Source organism: Pangasianodon hypophthalmus, chromosome 6 (assembly GCF_027358585.1).
Source record: "Pangasianodon hypophthalmus isolate fPanHyp1 chromosome 6, fPanHyp1.pri, whole genome shotgun sequence".
Lineage (NCBI taxonomy): Eukaryota > Metazoa > Chordata > Actinopteri > Siluriformes > Pangasiidae > Pangasianodon > Pangasianodon hypophthalmus.
Window position 1 is genome coordinate 15,650,823 of NC_069715.1, and position 16,756 is coordinate 15,667,578.

General features: G+C 39.4%; 1 protein-coding gene across 3 annotated transcripts in view; it reads left to right on the forward strand.

Annotated features, from left to right (window-relative positions):
* gnao1a (guanine nucleotide binding protein (G protein), alpha activating activity polypeptide O, a) overlaps window positions 1-16,756 on the forward strand; it is a 79,477-nt gene that overhangs the window by 46,040 nt on the left and 16,681 nt on the right. For all 3 annotated transcript variants that reach the window (XM_026927746.3, XM_026927747.3, XM_026927745.3), the window contains exons 4-5: window positions 5,478-5,638; window positions 16,427-16,555. In XM_026927746.3, the coding sequence (XP_026783547.1) occupies window positions 5,478-5,638; window positions 16,427-16,555 (290 nt within the window). The remainder of the gene's footprint in view (window positions 1-5,477; window positions 5,639-16,426; window positions 16,556-16,756) is intronic.

A 16,756-nucleotide genomic window follows, 5' to 3' on the forward strand; every position in this document is an offset into this window, starting at 1 on the left:
TGCAGAAGTGGCCTTAGTGTTGGGCTTTTAAATGCGATATAGCATTTGGAAGGATGGATTTTCAGTGTATATTCAGCTGTCAGATGGATTTGTTAAGAAAACAATACATGGCTGGATAGTATTTTCTACATTTAAGCTATCAAATAAGCTATCAAATGCAGTCAAAGCACACAAATAAATCTCCACACTTGAGCTTGAAACTACTGTCATATAGACATGTTATAGAAATGCAAAATGTATAGCTGCAATGTTATAAAATATTTGATAAGAAAGGAAGATGGGGCATGCTGTTATAGAAAAATAATCAGCAACAAGGTGGTGTGATTCAGCTCACTGCAAGGGAGAATTTGTTGATTTTCCAATAACACATGTCCCAAAGTGTTTTATTCTTCTTATAACACAGCAATTTGCTAACATTAATAATTTTTTACTTAGGAAAGAAGGAAACGTCATACATTTTATTTGTTTATAATTAACATTTAATGTTGTGGAAGGTCTGCTAAACAAGTTAGTTCCTGTTATCACTTACATTATAGCGGTTATAAACAGTCATTCCCTCACTAGCCTCTCTGTTTTTCTCTCTCTTGAAGTTAATAAGGTCAAGAAAGAAATGCAGCTTGTCCTGTTACCAAGATACTGCCATGTTCTCTGTCCGAAGACTCTTCCATGATGGAGACTCCTTCCAAAAATGCTAAATAAACATCTCCTCACAGAAAACTCAAACATGTGTACAATTACACATCATTTATGTTTGCGTTTATGTGGAGTGTCTGCCATACATTTCGTTGTTACTATGGAAACAATAATGAATTAGAAACTGCGCATTAATATAAACCGTGCAGCTGAAACTACTGTCTAAGAGGTGCTGAATTTCGATCATCACCCTCTGACCGATCAGATTTGCGTATTCAGCAGCGCTGTGTTGTGTAATTGACAGAATATTTGAGTTTATAACCCTGTGCTATAACAGAGTGCCACCGCACTCTCACTGTATACAGTCACTCACTAAACTTCCCTCTCTTTTCATTTGGGAGCTTGTTGAAAGTACATAAAAAGTGATTAGATAAGCAAATACTGCAGACAATGCCACACATCCAGATGACAGTATGAATCTTGCTTTTGTCAACTGATCTGAATGCTCAACGATGTAATCAGGAGAATACATCTGATGGCTAAATATAACCACTTTTGTTTAAGTTTTTATTAGGTATTGCTTAGTATTTTGAGGGCTGGTTTTGAAGTGACCTTGAGCTGTTATGGGCAGATCTGGCAACCCTGCTGCTGATGAAATGTGGTCAATGGAGGTGCTTTCGATACATGAATATATGTCACAACTCAACTTGTGATTACCCAAGACAGATGTCAATACCAGGCCTGAGCAAGGTCTTGGTCTACAGTGCAGACGAGAGCACACCATGACATTTGAGATACACTTTCACATATGTGTTTGGTCCAATAGCTGATTGTATGATTTGTGTTGAGGCAGGAGATGGAGGTCAGTTAGGTGCCACCGAGCTCCCTAACTATAATCTCTCCATATCCATCCATGCTAATGTGTGGATACAGTTCTGAAGGCGCTTCCAATGTTTTTTTCCATTGCCCTCCCCAGCTAGCCATTTTCATCCTGTATTCCAGTTCCTTTATAACCACATCAGAACTTGTTTCTGTAGGGAATGGGCGTGTAGCCTTATTCATTTTCCAAGTGCTTGACCTGTATCAGCACCCTTAATTAGCTTGTCCCTCATGTGGGACTAGACCCAAGGATCCTCTGTAAAGTTATTGAGAGAGCAGCATCAACTGTGACATAATTGACTTGGTGATGAGGATTAGTGGTATAACACTGAATAGATTCTGTAATCCTTGTCTGAAGAGTTTGAACTCACACTTTTGATGCAATGGTTGCATTGGACTCATGCATCTTTGTAAGTGGAGCACTTCAAGGCTTTGTTGGAAATAAGTCACTATGAACAATGTTAAATTATAGCTTACTGTCAGTCTCCTGAGCTACTGATGGGCCATATTGTTATTCCCTGCTTATTCACGGACACTGATGCTTGGATCCGTGACCAATTCATTGTCATACAATATGAAAACTTGGATTTACTCTAATTCTGACGTACCCCAGAACAAATCAGTTATTTGGTCCCTTATGTGGTTATGTGTATTACTTGTGGCCATTTTATTATAAATAGACAATTCTGTAATGGCCAGTATGCCATCTGATGTTGAAGTGTTGGAGACGCTACTGATGTCTCTGTGGAACGAACTTTCCGTGCCAGCTCAGAACTGATACATATGAATACAGAAGGATAATGATAGCTATGAAGAGTGAACTGAAATCTCTGCTGGCCTCTAAGTGTAGTCAGCATCAGATTAGTTTCCATTGGAGACACTTGCTTCCAGGAAACTGAGGGTAATATCAGCTCCATATTGCAGCAGTAAAAGTAGTGACTGATTTCATGATATTATTGAGTTCTCCAGCATATAACAGTCCATAAAAAGGAAGTGTATCAAGGATCACAGGATGGATTGTTGTAAAATGAATGCATTTTTCACACACAGCAATTATTGCCCTTATTGTGACAAATTGCAGTGTGCTGAAGGCTGAGGTAAACAGGGTGGATTAGCACAATGCTGCTTGTCTCAGGGCTCCAAATCTCTAAAACCCTGAAACCTCTCACGCCTTGAATAAATGAATGCTGATGAAGGACAGGCCCCATTCTCTCTGGCCTGCGCTTGGCCCTTGAAGAGCTGTTACATGTTTTATTAGAGCCTGATCACAAATTGAAAGGCAATCACATGCCCGATTCTTGTGTTCCTTCAATGGCATGCTGAAGAAAGAGGCGTGACTAGTGTGGTAACAGCAACAGGGCTGGCCTACCAGCAAGCCGGGGAATCCCCCCCCCCCCCCCCCCCCTTTTTTTTTTCTGTCCCTGATCAAATTGTAATAAATGATCAAAAAAGAAAGGCTATCGGTAGGTTTCTATTCCATTATTTGAGGAGAACTTTCTGGTAATTATTTATATATTACTTGTGTTTGGTAACAAATATGTAACACGAAGGTTATGATTTGAATTTGTTTGTAAGCAGCACTGACTGAGTAGAAATTGATTTGGATGATTTCTAGTGGTATTGACCCAGAGGTTTTCATAAGTTTGAAAACAAAGACGTTGTATTAAAACCAGCCTTTAGTGGAACAGAAAAATAGTTACATGTTATGCAGTGGTCAGTAGGATAAATAACCTTTAATTATTCCCTGTTGTTGGCCATTATTTCATAGTACCAACACTGTTAAGTTTTAATCACTCAGCCACAGCCTCCACATTTACTATTTATAGATGTTAAAAGCACCTTTATAACACCTTCATGTTTTTGTTAAATTATGTTTGCTGACCCTGTGAGTGTATTACAGTAATTACAGCTCTACTGTGGCAGCTGTTACCGTTAGTGTTAGTCCATAGGACATGCTGGTAGGGCATTTGTGTGTGTTTTTGTGTGTGTGTGTGTGTGTGTGTGTGTGTTTGAGAGAGAGAGAGAGAGAGAGAGAGTGAGTGAGTGAGACACTGACAGAGATACATAGGAGTTCTAGAAGGTTCAATCCTGCTGAGTTCAGAGGACCTCCTCCCAAAGGTCACTCTCACCAGGGGAGGAGGAAAGGGAGCCTCACCCAGCCAATCACGCGGGCTCCTGCTGACCATGCCACCGCCTGTGGCATTGCTGTTGAGATGGCTGCTCTATCAGAAGCTGCTGACGAGTCATACGGACTCCATTTTGGTCACTGTGAGAGATTAGAGCATTGAAATTGTCGTAGTGTAAGGATTTATCGATTACCTCAACACTAATGCTAATTTATTCAGTGAGAACTGTATGATTCCCCTCCCCCTGTCCCTGTCCAGTCCTCTCTTTAGGTTTTCTCACAGGGAACAATGGAGAAAGCAGAGACTCCCGACTCCCCATCCTCTCTCTTTTCTCGCCTTTCAGTGTGAGGCACTCACCCCCAATCCCTCTTCCACTCTCTCTTTTCTTCTGTGTGTTTCTCACACTCTTTGCATTGGTCTCTGAATTAATAGTTTGATTCGAGGAGGGAGGCTCAACTCCTTGATAGCAACCCCTTGAGGGCTGTTCTCATCTTTGTACCACAGAGAAGCTAAAAGCTAAATGCTTCTTTCATGGGTAAGGGTTTTACTAAAGGAGAATAGCAGAAACTAAAGGAAGTGTTGCAGGAAAGCCGCAAATTGTTATTGAGTGCGACCCAGGAAATGTTGCACTGGCAGTTAATGAAAGCAGGAAGTGAGGCAAAAGTTTAAGAGGTGAGTATAGGTAATATGCTGTTTCTACTCACCTCAAGTGGTTTACGTATACACACAAGGTTAACGGTGACTATATGAGTCAGCAGATGAAGGTGAGCTGAGAACCTGTGTTGACTTTACTCCTCCTCTTGTCTACGCCCCCTGACCTATCAGCTGCTGGTAACTAGGCACCTGGGATTACAGTAGCAGATAGGAGGTATAGCAGCAGGACTTTGAGACATCCACCATGAAATCTAGTGAAGTGTTTGTGTGGATCTGCTGAGCAACAGATTCAGGATTTAGTAAAAATTAACAGGACCTAGATCCCTCTGTTCATGTTTCCTTTCTTCAGTCTTTTTTATACGTATTCAGAGCAGAAATCAATGCTCACGAGCCTTTTTTCTGTGTCTGATGGGCATTCTGTACGTGCGTGTGTATGCGCCTTTATGTATGTATGTATGTATGTATATTTGTGGTTCACAGCGCAGTATGGGCCCACAGGAAGTATGTGGGATTAGTGGAGTAGAAAGTAGTGACAGGGATACCACACACACGCACACATGCACAGGGCGGTCTTGGTTTTAATTGCCTTGATTCCTGGTGCTGCCTCTTCTATCTAGTGGGACTCGACACAGAGCATTACCGTTCCCAGCAGTCGTGCTAAAAGGGCAAATTTGTAATGATGTTTGCTAAAAATCTGTTCTAAGCTCAGCTGTCCCTGTTCTTCTACTGCAATAATCTTTATGTGCAAAAAAGGCCACACCTGATCCAGCATCAGTGGATCAGCATGTGCTGTACAGTGTTGAAACCTTGCCCTCTTTACTGTTTGAAATAGAACAAGAAGGGTGACGTGGTGCCCAGTGCTGAGACTGCTGTTCATCGTAACTCAGTCAGCGCTGCCTGATAAGATCAGTGTTACATGTTGTATTGCCTCTTCCAACGATATGGGTCTTTGTTTGGAGTAATCACTGTTTTGGGCCATGTGCTATATGAGCAAAATAGGCCATGTAATGTCTTGTTTGTTTAATGCAATCAATTTCTTTTTTTTTTTTTTGTGTGTTTGTAAGGATAATTAACCCTTTCCCTCTCCATTTCAAGGAATAATGGGGTTATTAATCTGAAATGAACTAGGTTTGTGCATTATAGTGTTCACCAGTTTCAATTTGTGTGTTTGTGTGTTCTCTGTAGGCTGACGCAAAGATGGTGTGTGATGTTGTGAGCCGCATGGAGGACACTGAGCCCTACTCTCCTGAGCTCCTGACCGCCATGATGCGTCTGTGGGCCGATTCGGGCATTCAGGAGTGCTTCAGCCGCGCCCGTGAGTACCAGCTCAACGACTCAGCCCAATAGTGAGTATTTTCCCTTAAATTCTTCTAATTAATGATTAATATGCTAATGATACATGGTTTCAGATGGAAATGACCAGTACAGTTTATCTCGAATGTTTTATGGGTTTCAGATTTCTCAGAGCACATATCATACACAGATATCATTTTACAAATAAATTTCTGTATTTATACACCGTTCAGGATGCTTTCCCAGTGTGTGCCTGAGTCACTATTGGTTATTGGATCCGTCCACACAGTTAATAGAGTATGGGCTAATTGTGATCTTTGCCGTCGCCTGCCATTAAACAGCTCCATAGAGGGAGAGAGAGAGAGAGATCTGTGTGTTAATGTCAAAACAACAGATACAATTACAGCCTGTGCTTGAGAAACTTGATGTAGTGTGCATGTGGACTTGTATGGGGCAGCGTGCTTGAATGGAATAGTGCTGAAAGATGTGAGTCAGCAGTAATTTTTGATCAGGTGCTGCGGTTTGCTTTAATGGCCTTGGAAGCTAGTGCTTATGGAAAGCACTATTTAGAAGAAGACAAATTACTCCTTCATAAAGATGCCAGTTGAGATAAGACGATAAGCAGGAAATGGGTGGAGGACCAAGCTTGATGCTCAAGATTCCTAAAAAAGAACATTAGTTTTTCAGCTCTCCAAACCAGCACCTACCATTCTTCAGAATCAAAACATATTTCTTGATATTTGTGGTTTGGATTGAGTTTGTCATAGCATTTTAGGAATAAGCATATTTATTGTGTAATTTTTCTCTATTATTCTACATGGTTACTTCTGAGTCACTTCAATATACGCTGTAGCTCTCACACGCTGTAGCAATTGTACCTCTAAAATGATCCTAATTAGGGATCAGTGTTCACTTTGTTGGTTAGCCATAAACTACACAGTATTAGATGTTATGAAAATTGTAATTATGTGCAAAACAGCAGCTCATGTGTCCTTGACAGAACTGTGGTGGTGCAGTGGCAATTAGCAGCAGTAAAATTCATAATGGTGATGTGTAAATTATGAGCACTAACACCATCCAATTCTGGAAATTTTCCTGCACATTTGTACAGCAGTGAGCTGTTGAAGGTTTCAAAAGGTTCATCTGATGTTTTCTGAGCCAGAGCAGGTTTTATTCACTGTAGACATGGTTGCACTGCCATACAGACAAGATTATATTACTTTCTACAGGGGGAACATCACAAACTGGCAATATATTATAACTAAACTGGCAGATTGCAGCCAGGTTTCTGATTGGTCAAGTGATCTGACACCTACCTGCTTCCTGTTTGCTTTTTTTTGATTAGGGTGAAAATAGAACAGAGTGAAATCAATGATGAGAACATAATAGGGCAGTGCATCTTTTTAATGCAGCCCATTTTAGAGGTAACAGCTACCCCATATATTGATTGCCTTCCATTATAGTTGGAATTCTTTTCATTCTGGTCAGTGAATAGGGACGTGCTTCTAAGAGGTAGCAGAGCATTAATGCTGTCGTAACTGAGAGAGAACACATTCAAATAATCAGCTTTCGAGGATGTTAACACTGTCAAGATGCACCTTGATCATGCTCAGCTCTCTTGAGATCTACAGGATCCTTAAGAAAAGGTAACACAATAAACCAGCTAGTCTAGTTTATTTTTATTTCTTCTTGATCTGGTAGAGGCGTGAACAATAACCACACCTCACTAGGACCAGCTCCTGTAGTAAATTGGCTGGATTGTTCTGACTTAGTTGGTTGACACTGACACTCCCTTGTTCAAATTAAAAATTGTTAGGTCAGGTTATGAAGTGTCTGAAACTATGATCTATTCAGTATGAAGTGCACTATTTTGGGGTCTGCCATTTTGTAGTGGTGTCCAGAAACATAGTGGAGAATTTCCAGTTGTATTTTTTTTTTTAATCCCATAATGCACCATGATAGGCAGTGTGATAGCCAGCCACCCATAATGGCCACTCAAAATACCCATAATTCTTTTATTTGGATTCACACTAGCCTTCACTGTAGAATTCAGTGAGTGAAAATGGCTTCTTAGACTTCTTACAACTGTAAGGAGTAGATTAGAGTGGATTAACTTTTTTAAAGTGCTTTTTTTATAGTGGCACACAATCAGTTTATAGTTATTTTGGTTACTTGATTGTCCTTGTATATTGTCCATACAACTGGAGCATCACTACTGTCACAGAGTGATGAGCAACCCTGGATAATCTGTACGAAACTGTTTACATCAGTCACTAAATCTGTTCCCTATAATAGTGTTCTATCTAGTGCTCCTGAAATGTTTAGTGTAGGGAAGAGCGAGTAGGGAATAGCTTTAGAGTCTGGAGATTATTTTGGCACAATGAAACTATGGACTGATAAGCTCAGATCTTCATTATAGCCAAAAGCTGCATTTTACAGACATTCTTGGCGCTGTTAAATTTGAGCATCCTGCATTTACTTAATAAATAGGCATTATGAGTGTGGGACTGAAAGATGATGGAAAAAGTCATCAATTTTTATTGCAATTTTTACCAATTTTGCTGTGACTTAGCATTTAAACTGTGACTGGTGTTGCCAGATTTGTAAAAGCAATTCATTCATTCATCTATCTTCAGTAACTGCTTAATCCAGGTCAGGGCCATGGTGGATTCAGAGCCTATCCTGGGAACAATGGGTGAGTGGTGGAGATACACGCTGAACAGTACACCAGTCCATCACAGAGCAACATGCACACACGTGTTCACGCCTAGAATCATTTATCATAGCCAATCCACCTATCTGCATGTTTTGGGAGGTGGGAGGAAACCAGATGGTAGGAAACCCAGAGGAAACCCATGCAGACATGGGGAGAACATGTGAAACTGCACACAGACAGTAACCAAAGCTTATGATTGAACCAGGGACCTTGAAGCTCTAAGACAGCAATGCTACTCATTGTTCCAGCAGGTGACCAGTAAAAGCAATATTCTTCATTTAATTTATGGGGATTAGGAGGGTATCAAGTCTGGACTATACTCAAAGTTTTTCACATTCAGAGTTTGCCTGAGTTGGTAGCTAACACACCAATCATAAGCAAAAGTTAAAAAAAAAATCATAGGCAAAAAAAATCATCTTATGCAGCCTTATGCTGCTGTTTTTTAATGAAATAATTCCTAGTCAGGTCATGAAGTATTATATAAAATGCTTATGCTTGCACGCTTCCTCCATTTTGGTTCTTAAGCACTGCAATACAAAGGACAGCTACCTCGGATTTTTGCTCACAAAATGTATTTGTGAAAGAATCAACCCGCAGTGCAAAACTGCTGATTGTGGCGAATTTCACTGAAATTAATTTCATTTTGCTTCCAAAATTTCACTCAATAAAACATTAGTATTACTGAGCCTTTGTGTGAAGCAGTACATCTATAAGTGCCCGGAAAAAGCTACAAACAGTAGATGTGTAAATGACAGTAAGGATAATGTGTACACACAGTCAGGAAGGTGCAGAAAGCGGACGTATAGAGAAGTGAGTACACACAATTTTCCCCTCCAGGGTCTTTTTGCCTTAAGTGCATGGAACATAACATATTTCTCCTGATGGTCCATTTAGTCACAATGGTCAGGTTACGCTTTACTGTACATTTGCCTGCGTGTGGTGAGGTGGTCTTTAGGACACGGTCGGTTGAACCTCCATTACATCCACGGGATGGTCAACATGATTGTGACAACCACTGTTTAAAACTGACCTTCATATGACCCCCGTCTGTGGGTCTCTGTATAGAGGTGCTCTTCCTCCACTACGAAGCCCTGCATCTCTGCACATTTTCACCAGGAACTTTGAAATACAGTTGAAGAAATTCAGTAGATGACCTGGGCATGCAGCTGGTTTCCTGCTTCCCACAGGATGTGCTAGAGAGTTATAACAAGATGTTTCTGGCTTGATGCCCTATTATCGTTTATCCTCCACAGTAACTTTCCATTGTTATCGGCGGTAGCTCATCTCCAGCTCTGTACTTCACTTTCCATTTGCACCTTTGTGGCTCTGCTTTCTCTTTTTGTCCCATGCTATTCTCGGTTACTCATTCGCTTTCTCTGGTGTCTGTAACCTATTATCTGTCCATCATTGGACGCACTTACATGGGAAATCTGGACCGATGCCAATATCTAATATTTGTTATGTACATTCAATACTGTGCAAAAGTCTTATGCACCCTATTTATTTTGTACAAATTTTGTTACAGATGTTCCTAAAACCATTAACCTTTAAAACATTGAAATTGAAAAAGCTGAAACACGACCAATTCTTGCTCGCTAACTTGCCTTTTCGTTGCGTAGGCCATAGCCTTAAATATTAACACTTCCTCAATTCTAACACTCTCTGATAATATTTATTTTTTCTGTCTTTTAAAAGAACACAAATAATCACAAATACAATAAAGGCATAATCAAATCTTAAAATTAATATTACAGGTCAAATCTGTTCTGATGGGTGGATTTAATGGACTTCGTCATGTTGTTTCCTATAATTCTTCAATGTTTCCGTGTTGTCCTTTCTCATTTCAGCCTCTATCCAAATCTCATCTGTTCCTAATCTCTTACTCCCTGATTCAATAATCTGTTATTTCTCCCATCACAGGGAGTGCTCTCTCTCTCTCTCTCTCTCTCTGTATCTCTCTCTCTCACTCTCTCTGTCCCTCTCTATCTCACTCTCTCTCTGTGCTGATGGGAAGCAGCAGACAGCAGGCTGGCTGCTGAGAGGTGTTGCCAGGCAGAGCACTCAAGAGGCAATAGAGGGAGGGAGGAGGTAGAACAGAGAGAGACTGAGAGAAGAGAAGTGTGTATGTGCGGGTGTGTGAGGGGGAGGGGTAGAGCTGGCAGGCAGCCTGACTGGAGAGCCATACAAGCTTCCCATATTAAAAGGAGAGGGGTCACAGAATAAGCACTACACCCAGCCCCTCCTCGACTCCACATCCCTGCTATACCCAAAACCATCAGCATGCAGTGCTACACATGTCCTCAAGACTTACAAAGTAAAATAATCCTGTTTACACCTCAAATACAAATTCATCCAGCATGTTTAAAATGCATCCAGGGTTTCTCATAGTCACCTGAAAAATCCTAACATAGTACCAGTGATGATACCAGCGATTTTTGAAGGTCTGATATACCAGAAGAAGCTGTTAGGTTGTAATAGCTTCTGAAGAAGCTGTTAAGTTTTAATATTGCTTAAATAGTAAAAAGATATTGGTAAGTGATGTCTTGCTTTCCACAAGAACATGGCGTTATTGGAAAATATAATTTGGAGTTCATTATGAATATACAATATATAGTTGGTTGTGGAGACTCACATCACTTGTCTGTCAACATACGTTCCTTCCTTGAACCACCCAAAAAGTCTGTCCCTCAAGCAAACAGTGTTATGTCAGGATGTAATCACATATTACAAACTCAGTAAGAGATTGAGTGCCTGTTGTTGACTTGACATGGGTGATAAATATCATCAGCTATGGCCCACAGCCAGCCTTCCACTACTGTTGCATCATTAGTCAATCCATAGTTTGCAGTTGTTTCTAAACAAGTCATTTGTGTTTAACTTCTATTTCTTTTTTTTTTTTTAACATGATGACCCAAGGGCAGTTGTTAAGTAGGTCATCTGGAGAATAAATCAGAGATATATCCAAAACAATCAACACTCTGGAAGTCAACAGTGCTTGTATCTGGTGGCATGTGTGGGTGTCATTGTAACTGGTCCATTAGTTTTAACTTGTAATCCAGATACAAACAGTAGCAAGAGCATGACATTTACAGAAGCATCTAAATTGCTAAGATCTTCATTGTTTCATCTTGCCTCAAGTCAGTGACCTGAAACGTACTGTTAGAGTTGTTCAGGGCCAAAAGAAAGGAACGTTGTTGAAAGGCTAAATCACCTGACCTGAGCTCCACGTAATGTGTGTCACTTTTCACTGAAGAAAGGAAAAAAACACAGAAAAAATAAACAAACACTTTAGAAAGTACATCACAGAACAGGCTAAGTGCACATGGATATGCATCTGGCAATGACAATTTTTGCTGACAGATTATGATTAAAGTTATGATTATGAAGATGTGATGGATGATGGTGAGCCACACAATAATCATGAGTATTAAGAGATAACAGTTAGTGATCTAACAGACAGTGTTTAACATTAGTTCATTATCTAATGTATACCACACCCACTCCCCAGTTAAACACACACACAGTACTGTGCAAAAGTCTTAGACACCCTATTTTTTTAGTACAAACTTTGTTATAGATTTTTATTTTATGACTTCTACTTTATTGACTCAGTACAAAAACATTTTAGATTTCCAAACATTAGTTTTCCAGCACAAAATTAAATGTTACAGAAAAATGTTTGTATGTCAGTAAAGAAAGCAGCATATTACATAAGAGACACTTTTCAGATTAAAAAAACATAATGAAGGCTGCTGGGTTTTGCTGCAAAAATAAGAAGCAAGTGTGACAGTCAAAGACTCCAGAAGAACTGAGGCTGCTTCTGCAAGATGCTCAGTAACACTTACAGCTCATTTCCTTATAAAACTGCACACACTGTACCTGAAACTTTTTTTTTTTTTTTTTTTTTTAAAGTGAAGGATCGTCACACCAAATATTGACTTTGTTTCATTTATTACTGTTTACTGCTCTTTATAGTATTTTTTTGAATGTAGAACATTTAGTTTCATTTTGTTTGAAGGCATCTTTGCTCTACAGCATTTCTTTGCATGTGCCTAAGACTTTTGCACAGTACTGTAGGGTGAATATATGCATGCTCAATTACTGAGTGTCAAAAATAGGAAAATCTGACTGTCGTTGTATTTAGCTCACTTTCTAGTCAACAAGGTCTCACAAAAAATAGCACACGTGAGAGAAAATCTTTACACAGATATTACCATAGCAACCACTATTCAAGCAGAACATGATAAATATAATATATACGTGTGTGTCATTGATCAGAATACATTATTATAATTATTTTCAAATGACTGGTATGTGTTTGCCTTGAGACAACTTTCCTTCTGAGGTTAGTACAAAGATTTAATATCATGAAAAACAACATGATACATGTCCACTTTAAAAATTAATTTGAAAAAAGATTTAACTTGGCTTTGAATCAAAATTTGAGCTACAAAACGCATGTAACGCATTGTATTGATAAATACCTGTGATTGTTAACGAACCATTGAAGATGGGCCTCTGTTTAGTCATGGTCTTGGCAGCCCTTTAAAAAACAGATATTTATGCACATTAATATGGAAATTCATATATGGTGTGCATTCTGATGCTTATCGCGGTTGTAAAGATTGGTTATTTTTGTTACCGTAGCCTTTCTGTCAGCTCGAACCAGTCTGGTGATTCTCCTCTGACCTCTCTCATCAACAAGGCATTTCTGCCTGCAGACCTGCTGGTCACTGGATGTTTTTATGGTTCGCACCATTCTGTCTAAACTCAATAGACGGTTTTGCGTGAAAATCCCGGTAAATTAGCCCGTCTGTCACCAACAATGATGCCACAGTCAAAGTCATTGAGATCACATTTTTCTCCCATTTAGATTAACTGAAGCTCTTGAGCTGTATCTGCGTGATTTTATGCATGGCCATGCTGTCACATGATTGGCTGATTGGATAAGTACATGAATGAGCAGCTGTATCTGTTCCTATTAAAGTGGCTGCTGAGTGTATATATACAGACCCCATAGCAAATCAGTCTGACAAATTGAATTTTTTTGTTTTGTTTTTCACAGAGTTGTCCTCTGGTCCTCTAAAAATAACCATTCCTGGAAATTCAGCATGCGTTAAAGGGTTAATATGAATGACCAAATACCTCATGCAGAGTCAAAAATAGCAGCAGTCTGAACAAAGGGCTTGCTGTCTTTGTAGTACAGTGCAATGGAAATTTGCCTTTGGAGGACTTATTTGTTAATAAACAACATATGCTAAATAACATCAACCTCAGGAAGCCTTGCAATAAATAGAGTAACAAGTATGCAAAGTGAAATGGATCAGTGATCAAAAGGACAGGGAAAGTGGAACAGTCCTCTCCCTGTCATTAATGCTGAGATGTGCAATAAGGAGCAAAAAAAGGAGTAGGAAATGCAGAACTGAGTAGAATATAGAGTCTTAGTCTTAGACACCCTAATTTTTTTTTTTAAATACAAATGTTTATTTTATGACTTCTGCATTATTGAGTCAGCAAAAAAAAATTAGATACATTACATTTCCAACAAAAAATGAATGTTACAGAAAAATATTTGCATGTCAGAAAATGACATAACATTATCTAATAGATGACTTTTCAGACAAAAAAAAAAAAAGAATGCTGACTGTCAGGTCTAACCTGCAAAGACGGAAGTGCGAGAGTCAAAGTCTCCAGAAGAACTGTGGCAGGTTCTCTAAGATGCTCAGTAAAACTTGTAACACTGCAGAAAGTGTACCTGAGACTACTGATGCACTTTTAAAGGCAAAGACTTGTCATGCTCAATACTGACTAAGCTGTTTAGTTTGTTACTGTTGTTACTGCTCTTTATAGTAGATTTTTTTTTTATGTAGAAAACATTTAACTTAATTATTTTTGAAGGCATCTTTGCATTACAGCATTTCTTTTCGTGTCTAAGAGTTTTGCACAGTACTGTATGATATGACATCTGATCCTCACAGTGTGAAATGCCATGCGGTTGTGGGCGTCCAGCTTGTGTCATATGAGCAAACTTCATGCTGCAGTTCTCAGGTAGACATGAAAGAGCCTGTGCCCTTATGCAGCCCTATAGGACACAAGCTCACAGATTAAACATTAATGATTTTAGTTTGGTTTGGTCTCAGGTACAGTGCCCTCTGTGGTTGTTGCAGTGCATAGCAGCACTGATGACTGTTGCTCAGTGGAAGGCCCTCATTTGGGAGATTCAATTTTCAAGAAGATTTTTCTCTGCGTAAGCTCAAGGTCTTGGGCATCAAAAGAAGCTCCGTCAGCCATTTCACTCTCTGCCTGCTGCTCCTTCTCTCTTGCATTTCCATCAATCTGTTTTTCTTTCTTTCTTTTTTTTTTTTTTGTACCTAGGCAGGCTGAGTCTTCAGGGGCAGAAACTAATGAGCTGCAGTGGGGCTACTGTGGCACTGTGCAGCTGCAACTGTGGCGGCTTGGGCACAGCCCCATGTCATATTACCATAACGGTGTTATTAAACAGTGATCACTCATTTATTAATGCCTGATACAAACACACACTCCCATAAGCAGCTTTAGGTGATGTTCAATTATGCTTCACATGTACGTGACATTCTAGGGCGGGATGCAGGTGGATGAGGTGTCATTTTGAGACAAACGTGCTGGTGGAATGTTAGCACATGCCTGTCAAATTCTGCATCTGCCCCAAGAGTGCGTGGCTCTTAAACAGAGAACGACACCAACAGATGGAGAAGGAGGAGAATGGATAGTGCTTTGTGTACCTTGCTTGATGTTTAATACTGTCCATGTTTGATTATGTACAATATGTTTGTTCAGCTTTACTGCTGATGGGAATGTTAGGCTTGCCAATAAAATTCTTCCTATTCAATTTTCCAAAACCTTTCTCAGTAGGTGAGATACCAGACGCAAATCCAAAGAAATGGACTTTATTTCAGTAATCGTACTGCGTTCTTCTACTTGAGTAGGACTTATACTTACCCAGAATATAAGAGAAACAATAATACTTTAGACCTTCAGAGTATTTGTTACAAATAAACATCAAATCAATTCCATACTGCTATCAGTATATTTAATCTTTTAAATATTTTAAATAACATTTTAATAACAGTATATGTCATTTAAAAACGGTATGTTTAATCACTTTTTAATTATCATCATCATTAGACACTTCGTTGTTGGACTATTTAATAATCTTGGGTCAAAATCTTTTTGACCAAAAACTGAAAGAGCTGTTTTTGACCATTCTCAGCAGACATTTTTCAGTGATATCTCTAATAAATATAGATAACTGATGTTAAATATATAGTTGTCTAATGTTGGCTAAGTCGAACATCCACTAATAGATTTTATTTCACAGTAATGAACTCAAAACATTCTCAATGTACCTTTGCAGAAAGTGCGAGCTCCACACGAGATTGTGGGAAGGCGTGCAAGCTTCCAGGAAGTGTTGGTTAATATTGGAGAGTTCAAAACACATGTACAAATCATTCCAGATTTATATGTGGCTCATCTCCTGTTTTATTGGGAAGAAAAAGCTTTTTGGCATTGTTGAGTGATAGCCTGTACTAGTGTACTCCAAGGTTGGCAGGTCTGGTAATATAACATAATTGGCATAAATGTCACTTGATAATGACACAATGTCACAGTGTAATATCGTGTAGGGATAATAATATTGTTATATCATACAAATCGGGTTTTTTTTTTACATACATAATGCTTTATTGTTCTTTTCATTGGGGAAGATAGTGTTTGTCTGTGCACCTGACTGTCTGCCGGCCATCAGTTTGGTGTATTTTAAGGCTAAACCAATATATCAAGTCTCCGCCAGTCCCACGAGTCAAATCTCCCTTGAGGTCCATTTTGTGTTAGTGTGTCTTTAGCTTCCTACTGTACTCAGTCGCAAATGCTGCATTGGAAAGTGATCTGTTATATTAAGTGCACGGATAACAGAGATATGGGCCAGCAACAACTGACTGCTGTAAATGAGAGTTTGAAGGTTGTATAAGGTTGTATGTCTCTCTAACTTGACATCATGGTGTCTTTTAGAGCCATGTGAGAATTCTGTCATGATTTTTGTTCAGTTTTTCAGACCTCACTCTCTCCCTGTCTGTCTGTTTGTCCACAGTTACCTAGATAGTTTAGATAGGATTGGTGCTGCAGACTACCAGCCCACAGAGCAGGACATTCTGAGAACCCGAGTGAAGACCACTGGAATCGTCGAGACCCACTTCACCTTCAAGAACCTGCACTTCAGGTGTGTTGCTCCCGCAGTCTCTCAAAGCATTGTATTATCTAGACTCCATTACAGAATACCTTATAATTCAGTGGGTGAGCTTATTAACAGTTTAGCTTATTAAATGCTGACACTGTCCTGTTTGCACACTCTAAGCTCCTTGAACCCTCGGTGAGTAGCCCAAATTTGTATAATGCCATTTTTCTGCCTTTCCTACGGGGA